This window comes from Carlito syrichta, unplaced genomic scaffold (assembly GCF_000164805.1).
Source record: "Carlito syrichta isolate Samal-C Ts95f unplaced genomic scaffold, Tarsius_syrichta-2.0.1 Scaffold305643, whole genome shotgun sequence".
Classification (NCBI taxonomy): Eukaryota; Metazoa; Chordata; class Mammalia; order Primates; family Tarsiidae; genus Carlito; species Carlito syrichta.
This window is the reverse complement of record NW_007249739.1, coordinates 581777-608089: the sequence shown is the minus strand read 5'-3', so window position 1 is coordinate 608089 and position 26313 is coordinate 581777. Positions and strand designations below refer to the sequence as shown.

General features: G+C 50.1%; 1 protein-coding gene across 1 annotated transcript in view; it reads right to left on the bottom strand.

Moving 5' to 3' along the window:
* Window positions 1-1383: 1383 nt before the first annotated feature.
* The window catches only part of TG (thyroglobulin), a 279837-nt gene continuing 254907 nt past the window's right edge, over window positions 1384-26313 (bottom strand). Inside the window, exons 44-48 of the mRNA XM_008061957.1 lie at window positions 25777-25958; window positions 22248-22355; window positions 3794-3928; window positions 2443-2633; window positions 1384-1499 (exon numbers count right to left, since the gene is read on the bottom strand). Coding sequence (XP_008060148.1) covers window positions 1384-1499; window positions 2443-2633; window positions 3794-3928; window positions 22248-22355; window positions 25777-25958 — 732 coding nt within the window. The remainder of the gene's footprint in view (window positions 1500-2442; window positions 2634-3793; window positions 3929-22247; window positions 22356-25776; window positions 25959-26313) is intronic.

Here is a 26313-nt window from a genome sequence, read left to right as displayed (position 1 = left end):
AGGGGAAAGCCCCTTAGCCCCTTCCTCACTGGCATCCAGCCTGGGATGCTGCTGGAGTGTGTGTGGGGGGGTGGTGTCTGGAGCAGGGGCCGCCATCATTTGTCAGTAGGGTGAAACTCCATCGGTGTGCTGAAGGTGACAAAGAAGAGGGCTGGGGAGAGTCTGTTCTTGATGACATCACAGAGACACTGACAAGTCCTGGGCCCACCAGCCTGTTGGAGTTTCCTTTGGTTAAGACCTTTAGTTGACTATTCCATTGCTTTCATGGAAACATCCTACCAGAGGCTATGACACAGGTTGGAGGTTACTCAGGGCCTGCAGGGCTGTGAGTAAGATTCGTAGGACACACAATGTAGCCCTGGGCCTATTTTTTATAGTCTACATGGCTCAAGGAAACAGAGCAATCAGAAAACCTGAGCTGGACTCTGATCCTCCTGCTCCCTGTATGAATCTGGGTACACCGTAAGCCTTTCGGAGTCTCACCTTTCACATCTGCAAAATAGGATGACAATTCACTGACTTAGTCTGAACGCAAATGATGTGATGTCTGTAAATTCCTTGTATGGCATGTCTTGTAAATGAACAAGGCTGTTAACCAGCTGCACTCACTTTTGCTTTAGGGTGTGTGTGTGTGTGTGTGTGTGTGTGTGTGTGTGTGTGTGTGTGTGTGTGTGTGTGAAAAAGGGAGTGGGGTGGGAAGAGAAAGAGTTGTAAACAGAAGATTTGCCTCTATTAGTGTGTCCTTACGAGGTGAATGAGAAAATCATTGCTTATCCAGGAATCCAAATCAACCCAAGGCTGGGATAGTTCAATCTCCTCGCAACAACTCCTTTTCGCATAATGAAGTTCCATCAGTTCTGCTTCCTCAAGGGTTCTTGGATCTGCTCCACCCTCCATCTCCACGCTCACTGCCTTGCTTCAGAGTGCAAGGTCTCTCACTAGGCCACTGCCCCCCTCCAAGCTGTTCTCTGCCTCTGTCCGGATCCTCTGTGAGTCCTTTCTACCACTCAGGTGGGACTGTGCTGCCTGGTGCTGTCCTCAATGGGCCCCCGTTTTCCTGAATCACTGTTTGCCCCCCATTCTCTCCCAGAGAAGCAGGTCCTTGTTTCCCCAACACCCACCATAGGGCCAGGTGTATGGTGGGGACTCCGTAAATATTTGCTAACAAGAAACCACCGCCTGGGATTCAAACCTCAGAAAGATTATTAAGACAGAGACGGTGTTGTCCAAGAATTGTCTTGAGTTCACAAATGGGAGCCGCTACTGCTTCACTGCCTGTAGAGACTTTATTGAAGGTGAGTGTCTTTTAGAGAACAAGGTAATCATGGTGGGCAGCCTGCGGGTGGTGGAGGCAGGCAGGGGAGGGGGGCGTTCAGGGGCTGGTCACTTGCTGTATGTCTTGGAGCCGGGTTCTGGAAGGCTTGGGAGGTCTCTCAGACCAGATCCAGCCATCAGCTCCTCCTCTTCACTCGCTGCAGACTGCCCGTCCTTGACGCCATCTGTAACAGGAAAGGCAGGGCAGGTCGGTCCAGACCAGGTCAAGACTTCTCCTCTCTAATCTCTTCCTCTTGGCCCAAAGAGATCCCAGCCTCCAGCAAGCATTCCCTGCACATACCCCACAGAGGAGCATTTCCAGTGGTCAGGGCACCAGATTCATTCCTGGCTAGAGGGACAGCAAAGGAGGTACTTGGGCTTGTCTGCAGAGAGCCACTCGGCTAAGGAAGCGAATGGCAGAGCTGAGAATCTAAAACATGAGCTGGACGAGGCCACCTCCTTGTTGAATGCGCCACTTCCGTCCCTCCCCACCTGGACAGCTTCTGCCATTCCGAAAGCCTCAGTGCCAGCATCGCCTTTCCTGGGGTCCCTGCCAAGACCCTCCATGGAGAAGCAAGTCCTCCCCACTCTGAGCTCCTGCTAGCTCAGGAGCAGACTTCCATCAAGCCCCAGGAGGGTTGGAGGCCGTCTGCTGGACTGTGGTGTTCATACTCACCCTTCCTAGGGCATTGTGTTTGTTTCTCCATGCCCAGTGCCCCCTGCTAAGATCCATTTTCTCCCCATAACATTTCTGCATCAAGAAGAGGCAGAAAAGTCCACCTACTTTTCCCCTGGCTGGAATTGCTTCTCCAATTTTCTATCCAGCCCATCAAGGGCTTTGAGGATGAGACTTCCAATCCTCCTTTCTCTCCCGACCTTCCAGGCTTTCTAACCCCCATCAGAACAGAAGGCCCTGGGGAAACACAGCTCTCCAGGATGTGAGCTCCTCATGGGAAGTAGCTGTGCCATTGGCATCAGTGACATGGTGGCTCCAAGCACACGGCCACAGGCCAGATGTGCAGTGAGCTCAGAGATGCTGAGACCAACAACCGCCCCCTCCACTGGGCCATGAGACCAGCCACCAGCCTCTCCCCCCACCGGCTTCTGCCTGCTCCCAGGCTCTGCTACCTGTGGATGCCTTCAGAGAGTGAATGTACTTGGACCAGAAGGAGCAGTCGGCTTCCTTCAGGCCCTGTCGACTTGGAAGCTGAGGGCTGAATTCTTTGTAGCTCCTCCCACCGGCACGAGGGACAAAGTCAGGCCAGGGGGTTGCAAATTCCGGGGCTTTCCGTGAGAATTCGTGAGGGTAGTTGGGATTTCTGGAAAAAGAAGAAGGAAATATTTCTGAGGAAAATGTGTCTTCCTTTTTATCATTTGGGATACCTCCCACTGCCCTCGTGCTCTGAGGGCCGAGGCTGGGCTTGGACCCGTGCTGTGAATGAAGATGGGTTTTTGTGTTTCAGGTTGTCAGTGGCAGTTGCTGGGCCTGACTTGTTCGTTCACCGTTTTACCATCTTTCTGGGGGACCCAGCACAGCTCTAGGTAGTCAGTGTATGTCTAGAAAGGAGAAAAGGAAGGGGGTTAGCAGCCAGGGGAGGGAAAAGAAGGGAGAATTTTGGAAGTGAGAACAGGGTGTATATGGACTGGACTCACATAGAGGCAGATGAAGAGGAGAAAGACCCATAGTAGAGAAAAAAGGACCCTGAGCATTGGAGGCTCAGATGAAAAAGGTAGGGTGCTCCTCATGGCACAGGGTCAGGGTTCTCCTCCCAGGGGAGGTTTGGCAATGTCTGAGATGTGTTTGGTTCTCATAGTTGTGATGAAATAGGTACCACAGGCATCTAGGGGGTAGGGGCCAGGAATGCACAGGACACAGCCAAGACATACCCAGCCTTCAATGTCAATAGTAGCCAGGTTGAGAAATCCTGCTCTAACTGGGCGTGGTGGCTCGCCTGTAATCTCAGCACTTTGGGAGGCCGAGGTAGGAGGATGGCCTGAGCCTAGGAGTTCAGGACCAGCCTGGGCAACATAGTGAGATTGCATCGCTACAAAAATTTAAAAAAAAAAATTAGCCAGGTGCGGTAGTGTGCACCTCAGCTACTCAGGATGCCGAGGTGGGAGGATCTTGCCTAAACCCGACAGGTCGAGGTTGCAGTGAGCCGTGATCTTGCCACTGCCCTCCAACCTAAGTGACAGAGTGAGACCCTGACTCAAAAAAAAAAAAAAAAGAAAGAAAAAAGAGAAAGAAACCCTGCCCCAGAGCCCTCAAAGCGGCTGTCATCACTGAAGCCTTTCCTTACAAAGATTAGTCAATGCAAAGGTAGTTTTGGTTGGGAGAAGGAGATGGAGACAGAGATGCCAGTGCCATCTAGGGAAGAAAGGGTGAACCTGTAGGGGCAACCCAGGGCCCCTGTGTTTAGCCTGAAGGGAGGGGGTGGGCATGCACTGTGATGGAATTCAGAATGAGGGGGCCTCTCACCCAGATCTGACAAAGTTGGAGAAGTACTGCATGATTTTCAGGGACAGGATCTTCTCTTCCAGAGAAAACTGCCCATCGTAGGCCGGGTAGAAGGGAAGCCCAAAGGCATACCGGACATCCTCCAGCAGGTCCAGGCTGAAGACACAGACAGGAAGAAGAAACAAAAATTAAAGACAAAATACATGGCTGGAAAAATGAGCTCAAATCCCCAATTCCTCCCCAAACAAAGACGTCACCCTCTTTGTGCATGTCTAAGGTCCCTGGCTAGTGCTCAGTTTAGTAGGGATCTGACTTGGTCTCAAGTTAGTCCAGTGGCCCTTCCAGGACAGACCCAGGGTTGAAGTATGAGCCGGGCTAAGCACTCGACTCTCTGGAAACAGTAAGGCCAACCATGTGATTTAGACCGGAAGCTTTGGGTCACATGGTATTAGTCAGCCTGTAAGCTGAGTCTAATCATTTGGGCAATCAATCAGTCAATCCATCATGCCTTCATAAATGGAGTCCCAATAAAAACTCTGAACATGAAGGCTTGTCTGCAAGCAGTTTTTTCAGGCAATGTTTGTTTAGCCATATTTTAACCATGATACCTAAGGATTTTTTGTTTGTTTGTTTGTTTGTTCATTCACTGACAAAGTACAACAAAAATAGCTTGTATTTGAGTCCTTTCTCTGCATGGGCACTTGGTTGTATGTAACTCACACTTTCATGACTCCTTGAGGGTGACATTGATCCATGGAGTCCACCCCAGTACAGTGCCTGGCACATTGGAGTTGTTCAATAAAAACATGCCAAGACTGAGCTGAATGTCTAGTAAGCAGCAAACAGGTGGGAAGAAAGACTCGGAAGCCAGTCTAGTGGGTCAGCTGACTGGAGCTGGAGCTGGCACTGGAGTCTGGGGTATACGGGCTGACGGAGTGAGCTCTGGGGGCCAGGGAAGTATCAGAGGGGGCGACTAGAAGGGATTGTACCCCTGATTGGCTGATACCAAGTGACCCAAAGCTCCCACCCTAAATCATGTGGTTGGTCTTTCTGGCATCAGTCAACCAGTAAACTGAGCCTAACCACCTAGGCAATCAGTCAATCAACTGTACCTTCATAATGAAAACCCAGTAACAACTCTGAACATGCCCAGGGACACCATGCCTGGGTCTAGGCTCCTCCACCTTCAAGCCAGGTGACCTCTGGCAAATATTTTGACCTCCCTGACTCTCTACTTTCTCATCTATGGAATGGGTAAAGAAATACCTACATCATAGAGTGGCTGTGAAGATCAAAATAAAATGGTATGTGCAGCAGGTATTTAAAGGGTAAATACCTACACTTTTGTAGTAATAACAGTAGTAGTGGTAAGAGGTCTTTGAGAATAGTAATAGCAGTAATAATATACACCTTTTCATAGTAGTAATAGTAGTCAGTGCCTTTGGGTAGTAGTAATAGTAATAGTAGTAATAAGTGTCCTTTGGTAGTAGCAATAGTAGTAGTAGTATGTACCCTTTCATAGCAGTAATAGTAGTAATAGTAGTGGTGAGTACCCTTTGGTCATCATAAAAGTCATAGTAATAGTAAGAGTCCTTTGGTAGTTGTAAGAGTAGTAGGAGTATGTACCCTTTAGTAGTAGTAAAAGTAGTGCTAGTATGTACCATTTTGTAATAGTAGTAGTAGTAAGTGTCCTTTGTAGTAGAAATAGTAGTAATAGTACCTACCACTTCATAGTAGTAATAATAGTAAGGACCCTTGGTCATAGTAATAGTCATAGTAGCAGTAAGTACCCTTTCATAGTAGCAATAGTAATAGTAGTACATGCTATTCAGTAGTAGTAACAGTAGGAGTAGTACGTACCCTTTCGTAGTAGTAATAGTAGTAATAAGTACCCTTTAGTCATAGTAGTAGTAAGTATCCTTTCATAGTAGCAATAGTAGTAGTAGTACATACCATTTAGTAGTAGTAACAGTAATAGCAGTAATAGTAGTAGTAGCAAGTACTCTTCAGTAGTAGTCATAATAGCAGTCCGCACCCTTTAGTAGTTGTAATAGTCTTAGTGGTAGTAAATGCTCTTTGGTAGTAAAGTGTGGTGCTAGCTCACCACATCACCCGACCACCCGATGCAATCACCTGTCTCTGAGGTCATGACAGCACCTCTGACCCGAGGTACAGATGGACCCCGCAGTTCTCGTCCACGTTGGTATGATGGACAGATGCGCCCAGTGACAGATGTCCTAGGAGGGGACTCAAATAGGTGACTCCCAGACAAGGGCGATCTGTGCAGAGGTTAGGTTATGTGACGTGCACGCTTTGTGGACAGACAGCTTGGCTCTGCCTACAACTCAGAGCAGTTCACCAGGAGGACCCTAGAGACTGGGAAAAGGGACCCTATACTCCAGGGGTCTGAGGGGGAACGTGTCAAGTGAGGAAGGTCCCTTCCCTGTTGCCCCTGGGCTGCTCAGGCTGGGGACTGTGGGGACAGCACAGGTGCAGGGGCCTTTCCTGAACTGAGGCCTGAGGGCCCAAGAACCAGCATTCCCACTGGGGCCATAAGAAGCATCACCAGTGTACACGAGACTGACAACAGGGACCAGAAGAACCAGACATAACCAGTCACTCAGCTGAGACGCGGCTCTGTTACTCACTGCTTGTGTGACTTGGGATGAGTCTTTGGACTTTTATGTGCCTCTCTCCTTATCAAATATCAGATCCAACAAGCTATTGTGTGTAGAAGCTCTATCTAAAATGAATGTTTTTACAGATGCTGGCTATTTTTGTGATTATGTTTATGATGTGTCAGTATCAGGGCCCTGAGCTGGAAGGCAGCCTAGCAGGGACAGGAAACCGTGTAAGGCCACAGCACGGTCAGGAAGAAGAGAGTAACGGTCACAAACTCTCCTCCCTCTCCTCCGGGGCCTCTTAGAGCAGGGGAAGGCTTTCCCGATTCCGAGAAGAAGTGGGACATGGCAAGTGTCATTGCATGTGTAGGATCCGGGGCCCCAAAGAGCAGAGAACTTTGTCCACTGTCAAAAGTATCCGTGAGGAGCTCAGAAAAGAGTCTCAGATTTGTGGTTGCCAGTGTGGCCTGTTGTGCAGCTGGCTCTACTCACCCTGCTTACAGCCCCCTTTCCCAAGCACCCCTGAAGTGCCAGGCACTGTGAGAAACCTTGATGCCCGTGATCACCATATTCAGGACCGACCAGAGAAGCAAATGCTGCCATCCACAAACTTCCCAGGTGAGGACCTGGTACTCAGAAAAACAGCGACCCACCCAAGACGGGAGAGCCAGGGCTCACACCTGAGTCTCCCAGGCTCCAAATCCCGAGTCTGTTTGTCTACCTGAGGGCAGGGACCGGGGACCACCCTAAAGTCACAAATCCATCCAATGATGGATATAGCCAACATTGTTTTATGATCCATGAAGGGAAAGGAACACATCACAGAAAACAGTGCTGACAGAAGTCGTCATAACAATGGTGATAAAAATAATTGCTCACTCGAGTCCCAAATTGGCAGTTCACAAATCACTTTCACCCACTTGATCTCAACAGGCCTGTGAGTAGGTATTACTACTCCTTTGAGCAGTGGAGGGAACCTGGACTCAAGAGGTTGTTTTCTTGCCAAGGCCCCATAACTCTTTAGGGGTGATGCCAAGACTTAGCTGCAGTCCACAGATTCCAAGTCCTGCTGTCCCCTGGCCGCCTCGCTGGCCATGGGGAAGACCTGTACTTTCTCAGTCACGACAGCCCTCTGTGTCAGCCGCAGTGAAGGCCGGAAGCCCAGGTTAATGGGGGCCAGCTTCTCTTTTCTGCCCTCTGACGGTGTTTGGTGGACTTTCTCCCCATTGGAGATTGGTCCTTTCCTGGCAGTGGGATGGCAGGTGAAACAGCTTGTTTCTCGGGTGGCCCTTCTGAGAACGTGGCTATGTTAGGTTTCTATCGCTGTCCTAAGACATTACCAGAAACCCAGTGCTTAAACAACACAAAGTATTATACTACCTCCCAATTTCTGGAGTTCAGGAGTCCTGTGTGGGTCTTTATGGACTGAAGTCTCACGCTGTCATGCCCAGGCTCGAGTGCAATGGCATGCTCACGGCCACCGCAGCCTCAACTTGCTGGGCTCAGGCGATCCTTCCACCTCAGCCTTCCAAGTAGCTGGAACTACAGGCATGTGCCACCATGCCCGGCCAATTTTCTTATTTTTTGTAGAGACAAGGTCTTGTCCAGTAGTTCAGGCTAATCTCGAACTCCTGGACCCAGGCAATGCTCTCACCTCTGGCTTCCAAAGCGCCAGGATTGCAGGTATGAGCCATCATGCCCAGCACTCACTGGACTCAAGTCAAAGGGTCAGCAGGCTATGTCCCTTCTGGAAGGTCTGGGGAAGAATTGTTTTCCTACTCATTGGGGTCTGTGGCAGGATTCAGTTCCTTGGGTGGAGGACCTGGGTTCCCGTTTTCTTGCTGGCTATGAATGAAGAAGGGTCATTCCCTGCAACTAGAGGCCACTGTTCAGTGTCCCCTTTCTCCTTCCTCAAAGTACTTGAGCACTTTTCACAATCCGTCTCTACGACACACTAGTCTGATTCCCTCTTCTGCTGTTTAGGTCTCATGTGATAAGACCGGGCTTACCAGTTCAGTCTCCCACCTCAAGGTCCCTACCCTTAATTATATCTGCAAGGTTCCTTTGCCATGTAAAATAACCCAGCCACAGACTTCAGGGTTTGGAACGTGGACATTTTGAGGGACTATTATTTTGCCTACCACTGTGGCCTTGTCTACTGTTTCTTCCAAGCAACGCTGAACTCCAAATGTGCTAGAGAACAGAAATAAACTTTGAAACCAGAATGTTTCAAACCCAAGCTCAGTTACTTAACATTTGCGCAACTTCAGACAAAAGTTATGACCTCTCTGGGCCTCAGTGTCCTTCTCTGTAAAATGGTGATGCAATCGTGCTTACCGCCTGCTTTGAACGAGGTTTGGCAATCAAGCATTTCAGATCTCTGACTCAGTTTCTTGTGCACATGCCTATTACTTTTCCTCTCCCTTTGAGAGACATCTGACGATTAGGAGTAGGGAGAGGTCCCTAGCTGGGGGAGGAGATCCATTGCAGGGTTCAGGGGTCCACCAGGTTCCCGAAAGTATATACAAAATGTGCTGTGAACTATGCAAGTCTCTCAAGAGATGCTTCACCACCTTCATCTTCTCAAGAAAGTCATGCCAGGGTGTGCTGGTAAATGTCTAACAATTGGCTCCTTGGGGGAAGGACGTCCTCTTTGTTGCATTTGCCAATTTCAGTGGTGTAAATACTACTGCCATAGCCTATCTCAAACCACCCAAGTGATGCTGGGAGGCAATGTTCAGGGACAGCCCTTGGACACTTGTGTGAGCCAGCTCCAGGTCACCACTGTCTGTGACCTCAGAGAGGCCCCAGAGCCCTGCTTAGGGGGAATGGCCTGGCATCCCAGTCCATCCGATCTGTTTAAGAGCTCGCTATATATACAGGGATTTCTGTTTTGTGTTTTCTTTCATGGAGCTGATCTCCATCAGGATGCCAGAGTTATTTTGAGCAGTTTAAGAAGGACGTCTGGAGGAGGGGTGCAGAAGGAGGATCTCCAGAAGGGATTTGGGATTAGAAGACCAAGTCCTCGGTGAGTCTGGGCACTGGCTCAGAGTCCCAGGACCCTCTGTAGGAGGAAGACGATATGCAGATTAAGCATCAGCAGAGGAAGACCTGGACGCACACGCCGGGCCGGGTGAGGTAAAAAGGGTCTTGTCAGCTGAGCGGCCACGGCGCATGCAGACTGGGGGCTGACAGTTCATGGACGTGGGCGTGGATTCTTGCTCTGTGCTCTGTTTGATCTCTGATAAATCATGAATCAAACCTGTGATGGCTGTGTCACTACGTGGTCAGGCTGGCTGTCTTCAGTTTTTACTTGTCATCTGCTGAATGTGGTAATCTTATCCCAGTGGGATCCGTCCTACAGTGACAGTTACTCATCTGCAACCAGGTCACATGCGGTTCTTTTCACTTTTTTACATTACATTTTACTTTTAATATGGAGTCAAGGTCTCGCTGTGTTGCTCAGCCTGGTCTCAAACTCCCGGGCTCAAGCCATCCTCCCACCTCAGCCTCCCAAAGTGCTGGGTTGACAGGCATGAGCCACCACAGCAGATGGGACACAGATCTTCTCATTGTCACCAGGAGAGGCAGACGTGGGGCCTAGGAAAACTCCCTGCCCAAGCTGGGAAAGCTCGGCTCAAGTCCCCTTCCCTGTTCAGCCTCCCACATGGTACCCTTGGAAGCTCACAGGGGGTGAATAGAAAACCCTTTGAAGTTATAAATTGCCAACCAAGGAAGCGTTGCGGTGGCTGATGTGGGTAAAGTGACACGTAGCCAGAGGGTGGAGAGGACCGTCGTGCCTGTGGGTGGGCGCACACGTGCTTTTTGTGGTGATTTCAGAATGTGAATGTGAATCACTGAGACCGTGGCAAATGGGACATGGGGCATCAGGACGAAGATCCCTCCCCACCCACACTTGCCGAGGGTCTGCTGTGTCCAGTGCCCCGAATAACTACAGGGGGTACACCGAGGAAGAACTTCTCCGTTCTGTCTGGGAGCAGGAAAAGGAGATAAGCCGCGGTTTTTCCACAATAAAATGCTGAGTAGTAGGATGGGTGTCTGTCACACGATCGAATCATTTGCAAAGCATCACAAGACAGAGGAAAGAGACACCGACTGTTTTGGACAAAAGTTGGAGGTGTCTATGGGAAGTCTGAGAAAGGAAGTCCCGCTGGGCTTTTCCTGGACAGATGAGTAGAGTGGGGTTGGCCAAGGCGGGGAAAAAGCATGAAGCCCGCAACTCGGCACCCGCGATATCCGGCTGTGGGCTCTGTGCTGTCTGGAGGACGGATGGACAGGGAGTGTGGCTGAGCACAGGGTGAGTGCAGGCAGGGGGGGCTGGTGGCAGGCGCTGGAGTCCCGGGTCCCGCTGAGAAGTGCATCATGCCGAGAAGTGAAATCGGAATTTGTTCTAGTTCAAAAAAATCCAGAGTGTGAAAACCACTGGGTTGCACGCTTGCTAAGGCCCTTGAGGCTCCAGCTCTTTGAAAGGTGTGAGAGCCAAGACCCCTCCCCCAAAAAAGTGAAGGGTCACGTTTTAAAAGGGCTGGGAGCACTGAGGTTCTCAGCAAGCGAGTTGCAAGTCACTTCTCTTTCAGAAGGCCAAGTCCCGTGGGAAGAAGATCAGAACTGAGAAATCCTAGGGCCATCGCAACCTTCCAGGAAAGACACAGCACTGTCCTTTTCCCTCATGGGATCCTTTTCCACATGATGTCCCAGCCTTCCCTGGCCATGACAGCGCTCCTCTTCAAGCCTGCTGGCACAGCTGCGGGCCGGGATGGAGCTCAACCAGCACACCAGCATGCTCGTTTCAGAGATTCTCCCCTGCCCACACTCCCGACTGGGCTCCAAGTGCATCCCTCCTTCATGGATGTTTGGGGCTTGTCTGGCACCAGCATGACTAAGAGGGTGTCCCCAAAGAGATGTACCAATGATGGACTCAGCTGGGAGGGGGGCTGAGGCTGGGCTCCCTCGGAGTGAAAGATCCTCAGGGGGAGGATCTTTTTTGATAGAAACAGGACAGCGTTTTGCAGGACAGAAGCCCTTCTGCTGACAATGAGGTCAAGAGGCTTGGGGGTAAGGGCTCTGCATTCCAGCCCATCTGGACTGATTAGAGAGCCCCTGGGTGCAGGGACTTCTCTCCCCGTTGTTCTGTCTCCAAGAGGAAATGTGCTGATCTCAACCTCTTAAAATACACTCCCTTTCTTATCCCTAGCCAGCATCTCTAGAGGCTTCCTCCAAAGGAAGCCAGAGAACCCGAGGAATGAAAGTCCCTTGGCTTCCCAGTCTTCTTTTTGAGCAGCTGAGAAAGTGTTAAATAACACAGGAGTGCATGTCTCTAAGGGTGCCTCTCTTTGGGCAAATCTAATATGCACAAGTTCAAGATCCCACCTGTGAATTCATCAAGCAATTATTTGCTTTACAAATGGCTTGTGTTTTATCAAAGGATTTGCTATGCAGTCTTTTAAAAATGAGTTCCCCAATTTACTTTCAATAATGCAGACCCACCCTTGGCCCCAAACGAAATCTCACGGTATTTCCCTAATTCCCTAAAGCCCAGCAGAGCTGTATGACATATGGTTTCGTTGTATAGTCAAAGCTTTCAACTCATTTGCTAGACCAGCCCAAACACTCCACTTCCTCCATAAAGCACGACACTGCTACCCAGAAGAAGATGAACTTTGCAAGCCCAAAACGTCCATGCTTATTAGCAAGGTTGCATGTTTAACAAGATCCAACTCTCTGCACCAGCTGTACTGTGATCATATTGGTTTTTTTTTTTTTTTTTGAATTGGAGTCTCACTCTGACACCCAGACTGGAGTGCAGTGGCCGCTGCCGGCCACCGCAACTTCTACCTGCTGGGCTCCGGCGATCCTTCCGCCTCAGCCTTCCAAGTAACTGGAACTACAGGTGCGTGTTACCAGAACCGGCTAATTTTTTGATTTATTGTAGAGATGAGGTCTCGCCAAGTTGCCCGGGTGGGTCTCGAACCCGTGGGCTCAGGAAATCCACTCACCTCAGCCTCTCAAGGCACGGGATGACAGGCTGAGCCACTGAGCCCAGCTGATCATCTTGTTTAATTAAATGTATTGAATACCATGCACACGCTCCCCCTTCAGGTATCCCAAACTGGAAATCATAAAGCACGCATTATGTTAATGGCTTTGTAAGAAAGTCAAAGGCAGAACTCCAAATAGCATTTTCCAACTGAAGCCTTTGACCCCGCACCAAAGAATGGCAAGGAAATGCGGGTTTATATGCTTAAAGTTAAAATGTTTGAGGTACCTCACTGGCTTAGTCTTTTTCAATAAGTTTTCATTTTAATTGACTTTTCTGACTAGCTGATTATTGCACTGGATAACAAGGTTGATATTCTACATTCTATCGTCTTTGTTTAAAGACACTTAGTGCTCCAGTGAGCTGTGTTTTGGACATGAGTGAAGACCATTGTGCAGTATATATAACATGCTTTGTGAAAAATCTGTAATGTTGTCCCATCACACTGAGATAAAATAATCTCTCTTTGCCTGCCAAATCTTACAAACTCCTATAGGAACTATAACACCCTGCCTTTTTTCCCCCTTGGCCCTTCAACCACTCTCCTCTTTAATAGTTCCCTGGCCGCCTACTTTTTTCTCACATGTGCCAGGTCCTTTCCTATCTCAGAGCCTTGGCATCTGATACCCTTTCTCGTGGAACTGCTCACTGTTTACTTCTACACAAGACTCATACTTTCTTATGTCTCAGTTCTCAGTTCCAGTGTCACCTTTTCAGAAGGTTCTTCCCCGATCACTGACCAAGACATCCTAGTGCCTTTCTTTCCTAGCGCTCTTCTCTGAACTGATTCTGCGTATTTATGTGTGCATTGTCTATTATTATTTGCACCCCATCCCTAGACACCCAGCAGCCTCACCCTACAACCACTGTCACAGTCCCAGGAGGGCAGCCTTTCTGCCTCGCAGACTTCCGTCTCCAGTACCTGGGAGAGCCTCTGCGGCGTAGACGGCATCAAGCAAATATTTGCCAAATCAATGTTGAGGAAGATAGACAGCATCAACCCCATTATGTCGAGGGGCTGGAGGGCTCAGTTTCAGAAAAATGATTTATTTCCATCTACACTGGGAAATGATTCTGTAAAATCCCACAGGATGTAGCCAGGTCGATGGACCCGGTTCAAGAATCCAGCCACTTAATATTTTCTTTGGTTTGTTAATCCCAACAAACTCACCAAGACAGTCAACTAAAAAGATAATACTTCGAATCTGGAATGTCAGAGGCCCCTGGAATGCATGGTCATGTCTAGAATGCAAATGTAGTGGTGTACAAAACATCTTGAGTCGAGAATTTACGGCTTTGTTTTCCAACTTACGAAACAGAAGCATGACTGCCCTTTTAGTCATTTCGATTTTTTTTTCTATCAGAGCCTTATTTTTCCCCAAAGGAAAATTACCCTGGCTACTTAATATTGAACAGCTGCAATGTGCCAGTGTTTAGCATATAGGATCTTGAATCCATGCTATGTGGTAGATATAATTACCCATTTTACAGGTGAGGAGATTGAGGTAAAGGAATACGCTCAAGTACAAACAGCTAACAAGCGGGAGAGGTGGAATTAAAGCATGGTTGATGTTCCCTCAAAGGTCAAAGGATGTGTTCTTTCACTTCATAAGGCTGCTGCCTCCCAAGTTCAAGACCCATCTAACGTCCTGTATGGACTCTAAGCAAGTGTTTATTCCTGAGTCTTACCCAGCCCCCAGCTCCCATTCAAAGATAAGTCAAACATAGGCTCACTGAAGCACCTTCTGCACCATCAGGATGTGGGAATGACATCCCAGTACCTTAGAGACCAAGGGTTTCTGAGTCAGGACCGGACGCAGCACCCAGTTCGAGTGCCACAGCTCACATTCAGCCTCCTAATGAGTTTCCATGGAAACTGTGAGCTCCACAGCCGGCCCGGCCCAGGCATCTCAGGAAGGACCTCCACACCCTCTTTGAAGTGGCCACGGTGCCTCATTCAATGTCCAGCAACTGGAAACCACTTCAGTTGTGGCTGCCTTCTTCCCAGGACCTGTTCATATCCAATTTGGATTCAGTCCCACACGTAAAGCGGGATTCCTAATAGTCGCCTAGTAAGTGTTTACCCAGTGCCAGGCAGCTGGGCCCATGTGCCAGGATGTCTACACACATTGTCTTATTCGATGCTGACACACTCCTCCAGTAAGTGGAAGTAGGATTATTAGCTCTGTTGCACGGATGAGTAAACTGACACTTAGAGAGACACACAGTAAGTGGCATAGCCAGCTTTCAAACCCTCTGAAGACAAGTTTAGCAGCAAAAGATGGATCAATGTTCTCTTCTGCACTTGCTGGGGCCCATAGCACAGACAGGGCTGGCCACGGATCTGAGTCCTTCGTGCATGAGTGGCAGACGCAGGTGGGCTTCCCTAAGGAAGACACCTGGAGCAGTGTCCTTCGAAGGGGGATGCTTAGAAATAAGGATGTCAGCATGAGTCAAGGAGAGGGAAATGCCAGGATGGGTGGGGAGGGAAGGAGCCTGGTAGAAGGTGCAGGTGGCACCTTGAGAGATTCCCTGGCAAGCAAGAAGACATTGGAGAGAACAACTCGGACCTCGGATGCAGGGAGGAAAGCCGGTCAGGGCTTTGTCAGCCTTCTAGGTCAGCTTCATAACCGAGAAGCCACCCCCTCCGGGTCTACAGGACACTCTCTGTCTACCTGAGGAACTCTGCGGGGCTGGGGGCAGCATGTGGGGGGGGTTCCTGCATTGATTCAGAGGGGTGTCTGAGGGAGGGTTGCCACTTCCCTTCAGGGGCTGTTAGTAATGACCTCGGTTCTCATGGAATTCAGCAGTGGTTCTCAACAGGCGTGAACATGAGACAATGTCCAGAGATGTTTCTGGCTGTCACGCCTTAGGGGGCTGGTGCTTCCGGCGTCAGCAGGGGTGCTGCTGAACATTCCGCAAAGCACAGGATGTTCCCGGCAGCAAAGACTCAGCAGGCCCCAAATGTCAGCAGAGCCAAGCTGAGAAACTCTGGGTCACAGTCTCCCTGGAAATCCCACTTTTCAAAACAGAAGGAACAAAACAGAGAGGAACCACGGGAGAGGTGGCCCAAGATGTCCCCAGTGGGCAGAGCTGGGTAGGAGAGAGCTGGTGAGTTTTGCTCTCTTGCCAAAGCTGCCAGGAACTGCACACACAGTCACCCAAATATGCATACACTCGCACATAGACACACACAGAGACACACCAGATGCCAGCTCTGGGCTACACGACGTACAGCTACTGACCCCAACCTCCGCCATGGGTCTATGGGACAGGTCCTCATGCACTTTCCATGTAGGGGATACATTAGGCTCAGAGAGGTCAAGTGACTAGTCCAAGGCCACACATCTGGGAAGTGGACTTCTTAACCAGCAGTGGGTGCAAAATAACCAAAACCGGAGAGAGAGTGGGAGGCAGGGTACGGCCCAAGAGACGCAGAGTCCTGAGACTGGGCCTCCATTCTCTCCCTTTCCTGGACCTTCTCTTCTGCCTCTGTAGAATGGAGGGGTGGATGACCCTACCTCCCCTATTCCGTGATTCTTTGAATCTGAATCTGAATCTCAGCGTGAACTTTCTACACTATCGATTTTCATTTCTTTGTCTCCGCTCCATCTAGTGTTTCTCTTCTCTCCTCACGAAGCTTTGGCCTTACATTCAGGCACAAAACTATTATCTCTAATCCAGGTGGGCAGTAAGGAAACCACACTACTGTGTGACTGGCAAACCGCAGTCCATAAGAAAGCGATCACTCACGGTGTGCTGCTCACCAGTCCCTGCCAGGAAAGCTGATACATGCGAGCAGAGACAGAGGCACCAGACAGATGGCTGCAAATGCAACACACACGTGTATTTTAAGTGTGTGTAGATTCGGGCCAGAAATAAAATGAGAGATATGACAGCTTTGGAGGGGGGGGAGAGAGAGAGAGAGAGACAGGCAGACAGAGAGAGAGAGACAGAGAGAGGCAGACAGAGACAGAGAGAGAAGGAGATAGAGATAATCAGAGAGACACACACACACAGAGAAACAGAGAGAGACATAAAGAGAGAAACAGAGAGGGAGAGAGAGAGAGAGAAATGGAGAGAGACAGAGTGACAGAGAGAAAGAAAGAGACAGAGACAGACAGAGACAGAGAGAGGGAGACAGACAGAAACTGACAGAGAGGTAGACACAGAGAGACAGAAAGACAGACAGGGAGAAACAGAAAGAGAAAGAAAAAGAGAGAGACAGACCAAGAGGGACAGATAGAAAGAGGCAGAGAGAGAGAGAGAGAGAGACAGAGAGAGAGAAATGCAGAGAGACAGAGACAGACAGAGAGACAGAGAGAGACAAAGAGAGAGACAGAGGGTGGGGTGTCTTTTGGAGACAAAATGACAAACTTGCCAACCATCAGATTAGTTCACTTCTGTGAATCATTGATCGGGTTATCCCCTACGTGGATGGCACCTTTATATGACTGCCGTGGGGAGAGACCATCTCTGTGTAGGGTGTTGCCAAGAGTGCATTCTGATGGCCAGGGAGAACAGGGCACTTTCGGCACTGGTATATGTAAAAATTAATGATTATAGTAACCCTCCGAGGTAGGTCCTACTATTATGCCCATTTTCCAGATGAAGAAATTGAGTCATCACAGAGGTTCCATGGCTTGCCTTTGGTCACTGAGCTGATATAAGTCAAGGGCATGTTTCTTACCAAAACGGTAGGTGCCAGGATCGCTACTTTTGGCCAGGACACCACTTGCCTCTTTATGAGAGGCCACAACTCTGCTCAAAAGCATGCTGGTGGCTCTGTCTCTGCCATCCTAAACCAGAACCTGAGACGCAGGAGATGCCTTAAAGATGGCTGAGCCCAGCGGGCTTTCACTTTCTAAACCACATAACCTTTCAGTGTCACGCAAAGCTCAGTCTATGAGATAGAAAGGAACGGGCAGGACGAGACGTCCCACCTCTCTCTTTGCCTCACAGGGGCCCGGGACTCAGAGGCCAGTGAAGAATCAGGACTTTGGACCGCTCCCACCTCCGTAGCCCCATTTTACAGATGGCAAAATCGAGCCCCAGAGAGTCTAAAAACTAACTTGGAAAGGATGCATTCCCCACCTGTCAGATGAGGTGGTTGGATTGGCTTCTGTCCTTCTGCATAATTTCCTGAGCGTCTAAGTCTGCATCTGTTCCAAGAGGGTCCTGGCCTCTGAGGAGTCATGAGTCATGAAGACTCATGCAGAACTTGTGAGGGTCTATGTGTGAATATGGCTTTATTTCAGGGACATTCCCTGGACCGGTGCAGTGCAGCCCCGTCTGCAGGGACATGAGGACACCATTCAGAAACAGACAAGCCCACATTGGCCATGGGAAACTGAGGCTGAAACTCCATTCTGCTCAAGGACTGCTCCTCTGGGGACCACCCCAATGCCAAGTCCAGAACAGATGGCCTTGGGTCCTTCCCACAGGGACCTGCTTGGCTGGGCTCTGTTATTTAAGAGCGAGGGTAGTGTTATGGGTTGACCTGTGTTCCCCTCACAAAGATATGTCAGAATCCTGACCCCAGTAGCCCAGAGTGGGACCATTTGTTAAGATCGGATCTTTACAGAGGACATCAAGTGAAAATAAGGTCTCTGGGGTGGGCCCTCACCAACCCATGACAGGTGTCCTTATAAAGGGGGACACTTGGACCCAGAGTCAGCCCTGCACAAGGAAGACAATGCGAGGCACTGTCATCAGTGAAGATCATCAAGCATCAGTGAAGATGGTCATCTGTGAGCAGGAGACATCTGAGGCCACCTGAAGCCAGAGGAGAGGCCGGGACACACCCTTCCCTGGTGCTTTCGGAGGTATCACAACCCTGCCGACATCCTGGGAACTTCCAGCTCCCAGAGCTTGAACGATGCATTTCTGTGGCTCTGAGTCACCGGTTTGTGGCACTTGGTCATGGCAGCCTTCAAAACTGACCCAGGTGAGGCCCATTACTGGGGCATCTGGCTGAAGCCACAGGAGAGACAGAGAGACAGACACAGAGAGAAATGGAGAGAGAGAGAGAGAGATGGAGAGAGATAAAGACAGAGACAGAGAGAAGAAGACAGAGTACTTTCGTGTTGTTTTGCTTTGATTGTTTTTGCCCCCATGTAGAAGATACAGCTCTTATTTTTTGTCATTGTCAATTTGAGGGTCCAAAGCCCTCTGCCCATTCATCAGGGTTTTCATGCATGGAACTTGCTGCAGGGGAATGAGACCTTGCATTAGAATCTCTGCCTTAAAAGGGAGATGGGCAGAGAACTAGACAAAAGAGCCCGTGCACTGGAAGTGTATTCTTGAGAGCCCAGGCACAGGGCGAGGTAGCCAAGGTTGGTTCTCAGAACGCCCCCCATGCTTGGCCTCCCTGGCGGTGGGTAGCCACAGCCCACTGGCTTATGAGAACACCTTCATCTCTGCCCAAACCCAACGGCTCTCCATCATTCCATCTCTCCGCACACCTCCTTCCCAGAATCTTGGCCTGCCATTTAAGTGCCTTCTTATAACCTGAGACAGTTGTTCGCATCCAGGAGGTAGATTAGGTTGAAATTATGCATAGTTCTAAGCAGAGAGACCAGATGTTTTAGTGCAGAGTTCTTGGGCTGGTCGTTGCTCTGGGACTGCAGGGAATTGTGTCGTATTCCTGGGACATGAGGCTCCTGGCTCTGGTCTAAATGTTCGTGGCCCCTCAAAAGTCGAATCCCTGATGTGATGGTATTTAAGAAGTGATGGCTTGGGGAGGTGATTGGGTCATGAGGGTGAAGCCCTCACACATGGAATTAGTCCCCTTATGAAAGAGACTTGAAAGAGACCCCCTGCCTCCCCCACCGTGTAGAAGGCACAGCAAGACGGCACCATCTATGATGCAGAGAGCGAGCCCTCACAAGACACCAAACCTGCTCATGCCTCCATCTTGAATTTTCAGTCTTTAGACCTGTGAGCAAGAAATCTATGCTGTTCATAAATCACCCCATCTATGACGTTTCGTGACAGCAGTCCGAATGCACTGAGGCACTCATCATCTGTGGGATGAGTCTGACCATTTCAACTCTGCCAGTCCCACAAGGGTTCTGGTTGTTTATGTGGATTGCTATAAAAATTACACCATCTGCTTGGGAATACCAAGTCCGTAATGAATGTTTAGGGGAAATCTGGATGCCTTGAGGACTGTATTAGTTTCCTTTAACTTGTTGTAACAAATGACCACAAACGTGAAGTCGTAAGACAACAGAAATGTCTTTAAAAAGAAATCAAAAGGTTGAAAAATGGTGCTGATGAAGATGTTGGATTTGCATTTCAAGGGCCTCCGAACATGCAAATCTCAGCGATTTCTTGGGTGGAGAAGTGCTACTTTTAGATTACATTTAATCTTGCTGAATAAACACTTATAAGTTTGCAAAGTAAAAAAAAAAAGAAATTTATCTCTCACAGTTCTGGAGGCTAGAAGTCAGATATCAGTTTAACTGAGACAAAATCCAGGTGTCCATGAGGCCACAGTCCTTCTGAAGGCTCTTCCACCTTCTGGCTGTGGCTGGTCTTCCTTACTTTGTGGCCTTGTCAGCCCAGCCTCCACCTCCACAGCCACACAGGTCTTCTCTCTTCTACATAAAGCGTGTCTCCCTCTGCCTCTCATAAGGATCCTTGCCATTGCATCTGGGACCCACCCAGCCAGGGTAATCCAGGATCATCTTTCCATGGCAAGATTGTTAACTTAATCACATCTGCCCAGACTCTTTTTTTCTCATAAGGCCACATGAACAGATTCCAGGGATTTCTTTAGGTAAAAAGTAGAACAAGTGATGTCTTTATATCTGTCGGTGGCCATTAGTCTACCTGCTCTAGGGTCACTGCTAATGATAATGATAAATGATGGTTGTTTATAAGACTTCCCTTGATGCCTTGCAAAGTGACACTGGTTAAAACCCGGTTAAGGGCTGGCAGATCTATGTTTCAGGTATTGTTCTTGCCTACTTTGAGAGGAAAAACTACGTACTTCCTTTGCTAGATGAGGACACTGGGGATCAGAGAGGCAAAGGAACCTGTCCAAGACAGCACAACTGATAGCCTTCGGTGGGGCCACTTGATCTACTTGCCCTTACCTGTGTGGGAAAACCTTCCCCATGAGGCTGTGGCTTCCCACGTGAAACCTCATCAAATCAGCCTCTTGACATTGAAGTGCCTCTGGATGACTTTATACTCCTCTGAGGGCCAGACCTTCACCTCTAAAGCTGTGGTCATGACCTCATCTTCCTGCTGCCCATACAACAGACATTGGCATGGGTGATTAATGCCCTTGACCTCAAATGGCAAGGCTTGCTTCCATTCTTATATAAAACAAAGCATCAGGCTGGGCATGATGGCGCACATTTGTGATCCTAGCACTTTGGGAGGCCAAGGTGGGAAAATCACTTGAGCCCAGGAGTTCGAGACCAGCCTGGGCAACATATGACATAGTGAGACCTTGTCTCTACAGAAAAATCAAAAATTAGCTGAATGTCGTGTTGGGTACCTGTAGTTTCAGCTACTTGGGGGACTGAGGTGTGAGGATTACTTGAGTCATGATCACGCCACTGTACTCCAGCCTGGGCAAGGGTAAGAACTTGTCTAAAATAAAATAAAATAAAATAAAATACTCTTTCATCTCATGAAGACACATCCTCTGCTGATCTGATACCCATGAATGCTTACTAGAGACTAAGCCTGAGGACATGACGACTTTCTTGCCTTTGAAGGAGCATAAGGTCTTCCAAAGGGGCTTCAGTGTGAAGAGGCTGATCTGATGTAATTTCATGCCACCCCAAGGGGAAGGGTTTCCCACATGGGTGAGTGCTCAGGACTGTGAGGTCACAGGAAGTGGAACAAGCGGTCCCACAGCCCTCCCCACAAAGCCCCAGTCACCCATGTCCCCTGCTGCCCTCCTGGCATGGATCTCTGACCTGCAGCAGAGACCACATTTGTCCCCATCACTCAGTCTTTCTGCCTCCTTTCTTCAGCTAGTGGGGCTGACAAGAACCCTGGAAGTTTGCTTGGATTGCTATTAAGATTAAATCATCTACTTGGGGACACCAAGTCTCGAATGGGTGCTTAGAGAAATCGGAATGTCTTGAGGACTGTCTTGGTTTCCAAGCCTTTCTTCTCTTCTTCTTCTTTTTAAAATCTTTTCCTTGGCTTCTGGAACACTCCATGCTAAACTCTGTGCTCACGTCTCCCTTCCCGTATTGCTGATTTCTTTCTCTTAAATCTCTTATTTCTCTTCTCCTTTTTGGTGATTCCATCACACCTGAAATTTTTATTATAAGGTAGCTTGAACCTATTCTGCAAGTAACAATAGTACACACAGCGGGAGTGAAAAAAACTTTCCTTTGACCAAACCCCCCGAACCCCAAAACCCTTTTTATGTTTTGAAAAGTCATTTTCTTACATGAATACTCAGTTTCTAGAGGAATAAATATGGAGAAAGAATGAAAGGGCCTCCTCCCTAAGCCAAGTTTATCCATTAATCACGAATATCGCAATTCCTAAGCGTGTTGTCATCGTTTTCAAAACCTCCCACATCTTTTATTTTCCCTGCCTACTATCCTGTGAGATGAAGGGGTTACTACAATTATTCCCATTTCTCAGATGATGAAACTGAGGCTTAGAGAGGTTACACAGTGTGCCGCATGTCCTTGCGTCAGGAGGTGTCCTTCGGTTCTACCCCTCCCCCACTTCCCCAAGGATCACAGCAGTGACAGGGACTTCTACCAGAATGCCTTCTTGGCCGACGCCTGCTGTGATCACACAGCACCCTTACCCGCCATGGCTGTAGCTTTCGGGAGCGTGGTACAGGAAGACATTTCCTCGGGCCTTCTTTGCCCAGACGCTGGCCAGGTCGATCACAGGGCAGGTGATGAAGTAGTCTCTGGGGAAGGGGGACACGACGGGAGTCTGGTCACAGGTAGATTATGGGCAACTGTGTCTGGCAAGTGCTTCTCCTAGGCGGCCCCCTCAGCCCGGCCCCAGGCCTGGAGAGAACTCCTTCCTCCCATTCCCCAGTGAGCCTCTCCAAGCATCTCCCTGGACACATTGGTGGAAGGGCAGGAGCACGACACGCAGTCCCAGCACATGGGTCCCTTCGGGTGGGTGGCAGGCTGTGACTGAGAGCCGGCATCCATGGCACTGCGTCTCCAAGAAAAGTATCTTTTCAGAACATCAATTTCACATAACGATTTGGGAGCAAAGCATTTTACAGGAAAATGAATGCAACATCCCAAGAAGCAGAACATAAAGCGTGCGTTTTATTGTATTTATTATTTTTTTGAATTGAGGTCTCACTCTGTTGCCCACGCTGGGGTGCAGTAGCATGATCACAGCTCACAGTCACCTCAACCCCCTGGGCTCAAGAGATCCTTCCACCCCAGACTCCCAATTAGCTGAGACTATAGGTGCATGCCATCAAGCCCGGCTACTTTTTAAAAAAATTTTTTGTAGAGATGAGGTCTGGACATTTGCCCAGGCTGGTCTAGAACTCCTGGGCTCAAGCGATCCTCCCACCGTGGCCTCCCAAAGTGCTGGGATTACAGGTGTGAGCTACCGCACCTGGCCAGGTGTGCATTTTTTTTTGAGTTGGAGTCTCACTCTGTCGCCCAGACTGGAGTGCAGTGGCCGCTCCCGGCCACCGCAGCCTCGACCTGCTGGGCTCTGGCTATCCTTCCGCCTCAGCCTTCCAAGTAGCCGGAATTATAGTCACACGCTACCATGCCCGGCTAATTTTTTGATTTATTGTAGAGATGAGGTCTCGCCTGCCCAGGCAGGTCTCGAACCCGCGGGCTCAGGCAATCCACTCACCTCAGCCTCCCAAAGGCGCAGGATTACAGGCTGAGCCACCAAGCCCAGCTAAGGTGTGCATTTTTAAAAGAAAATAGAGCCCTCAAAGACAGTTCATGCACAAGACACCCTTAGACCAGTTGGGGGATTTTGCCACTCTCCACCCTTCCACCCACTGGGGGACATTTGGCAGTTTCTGGAGACACTCTTGGTTGTTACAACTGGAGGTGGAAGGGGTTGGATTGGCTTCTAGTGTATAGGGGGCAGAATACTGCTAGACACCCTAAGACATGCAGGACAGCCACACCACGAAGAAGGACCCCATCCTAAAAGTCCAGAGTGAGAAGGCCAAGAAACCTGGCCTCACTCCCAAGCTTTCATATTTGTTCTTCCTTTGGGAGTGATACAAAGAGTTTATGACAGTGGGATCCCTACCTACTTAGAGAGGAGCAGACAGAGGGAGGGTCAGACAGACCCCTCTGACCTTGGGCCCCCAGGTTTTGAATTCCACTGCATTGTGGACCAAAGGGGAGATACTCTTGAATCACTGTCTTCCCAGCTGGGAAATGGAATGGTTCCTACCCTGGCCCCCATTTCTCTGCAGAGATTCTATACTGGCCAAGTCTAATAACACCCTTGGAATCCCCTCAATAAGGGGGTGGCACACCCTTTTTTCCGGCCATTTAGATGGAAACCACGGGTGAATCTGTAGGGTGCTTGTATGTTCACAGGTGAGGCTCTTGGGTCAGGTGAGGTCCACTGTGGGGGCCTTGAGGGACAGATGAAGTCAGCTGTGTTTCCTCTTGTGACTCCCTTGAGGTGCTGTGAGCAGACAGGGACGGGATAAGGCCTACAGGAAGAGTCACATACTAGCAGGCTTGGGGGGCAACACTGCCGAGCACATTGGAGGCAGGGAGGCCTGAGAGGCCAGGGCCGAGACTGTCCAGAAGAGAATGAGCTAAGGAAGAACTGGTGTCTGCCTCCTCAGTGAAGCCTCCCTTGGTTATGCCACCTTCCCTCAGACCTCAGCTCTCACCCAGGTGCCCAGGCTGTCCTAAAGCCCTTAAAGTCAGGTAAGGCCAAGTTGAAGCAAGAACCCAGGTTTTTGGAACTCTGTCCCTGAGCTCTGCCTACAACACGAACTGGGCCAGTCCTGATTTGATTATAAGGCTCTCAAGGGTCAGGAACTGGACATCTATGAGTTCCCACGGTCCAGCACAGTGCAGGCCCTCCAGGAATAGCCGTTGGCTATTTGGTTCAAGGTGGAGCTCTCCACGAGAGGGAAAATTAGAGCTTTTCTGGCCCTTAAGATCCAAGTGGGTGGGACGAGGTTTTATTCTGAGCTAGTGACCCTCAGATGGGGAACCACAGACTCCTGGGTGGAGAGACAGCAAGGCCGTGGGTCTCCAACACCCTCCAGCCTGGCCCGTCCCAGGAGCCAAGTTCAGCAAAGGCCGCTGAGACTTAACATTGGCTCTGTCCCCGTGGACAAGAAGCAAAAGCTGCGTGGCCCTCCCAAGGGAGAGAGGAATGAGGGCACAGCCTGCCAGAGCTGCCCACCTGGCCACATCCTTCCACTGGGAGGGAGAGTCCTGCAGGGATCACTGAGGACATGCTAGGGACCTACAAGGGACGCCAGGGTGGCCAGAGAGCCAAGTGGCCACCATGGCCCCATCCCCAGGGGCCTCTAGAGGAAGGGTGAGCTGGGGTCCTGGTTCATTTCCCAAGCACCTGCTGTGCGCGCCTATAAAACACAGCTCTGGGCCCCAGTGAGCTAGGCCACGTTGGGGAGGGGGAGACAGGCCAGTCCTGACCACCATGGGGGGTGGTTGTGTCAGAGCTGTGAGAGAGGAACAATGGGGACAGCAGAGCCTGGGGAGGGGGCACTGTTAGTCATCTTTGGGTGGGGGTCCCAGCAGGCTTCCCCGAGTGAGAGAATCTTGAGCCATGAATGAGGATGGGTGCCTAAGCAGTGAGCCCAAGAGACAGCACCCCCAGGGAGAGGACACGGCCATTGGAGCCTGGGCCCATCCTGCTTGGATGTGGCATCAAACACAAAACTTTCCTGCCAGGCCTCCGCTTCCCATGCGTGAGGCAAATCCAGGCTGCACCTTAGAATCAGCCTGGGAGAGGGGATTTTAAAAGTGCAAATGTCCATGGGCCCTGGGCATCACCCGCCCACACATAGGGCTGGGGGTGCTGGGTTCGGGGACACCAGAAGGCCGTGGGTGAGTGTTTGCTGAGTGGCTGCTTCCAAGGAAGCACTCAGCGGGCACCTTTGCCTAGGAAGTCAGGCTGCCCCTTGTTCCGCCCACAGACCTGGGCTTCCCTGGTCACAGGGTTCACCCCACACGTCCCCAGAGCTGTCCCTCGGGCAGGGAGAACCCCTTACGCTGTCGACTGAATGAACGATGTGCAGAGTCTCACGCCCTCCTTTCTCACTCGTGACCTGGACATCAGCCGATATGCCCCCAAAACGTGGCAGCAGGCATCACGCCCTCTGCGGCCCGACTCACCGGGTGGCATTCTCCAGAGCCCGGGAGAAGGAGGCGTAGTCGTCTGTGGCGTGCTCCAGCGAGTAATACCACGTAGCTGCCGCCTCCACGCGGGCATCCCCGTCCTCGCCGCCGAGGGAGTTCTGCAACGCCTGGTAAAAGGCTGTTTTGCTGCTGGTCCGGCCTTGACTTTCCTCAAATCGCTTTAAAAAAAAAAAAAACAGACATACCATCCCCCAGTCACATTCTGAAAAGCCCAAGTCAATGTCTGTCAGACTCTTGCTCTCGAATTTTCTTTCTGGCAAGCAGCACAACATGTCATTGCAGGCATGGGTGCTGGAGCCAGTCTGCCTGGGTCTGCATCCCGGCTCTGCCTTCTTCCGGTTGTGTGAGCTGAAACAAATGGGTAGCTGGGCTCGGTGACTCAGCCTGTCATCCCGCGCCTTTGGGAGGCTGAGGTGAGTGGATGGCCTGAGCCCGCGGGTTCAAGACCCGCCTGGGCAGCGAGACCTCATCTCTACAATAAATAAAAAAATCAGCCGGGCATGGTAGCGCGTG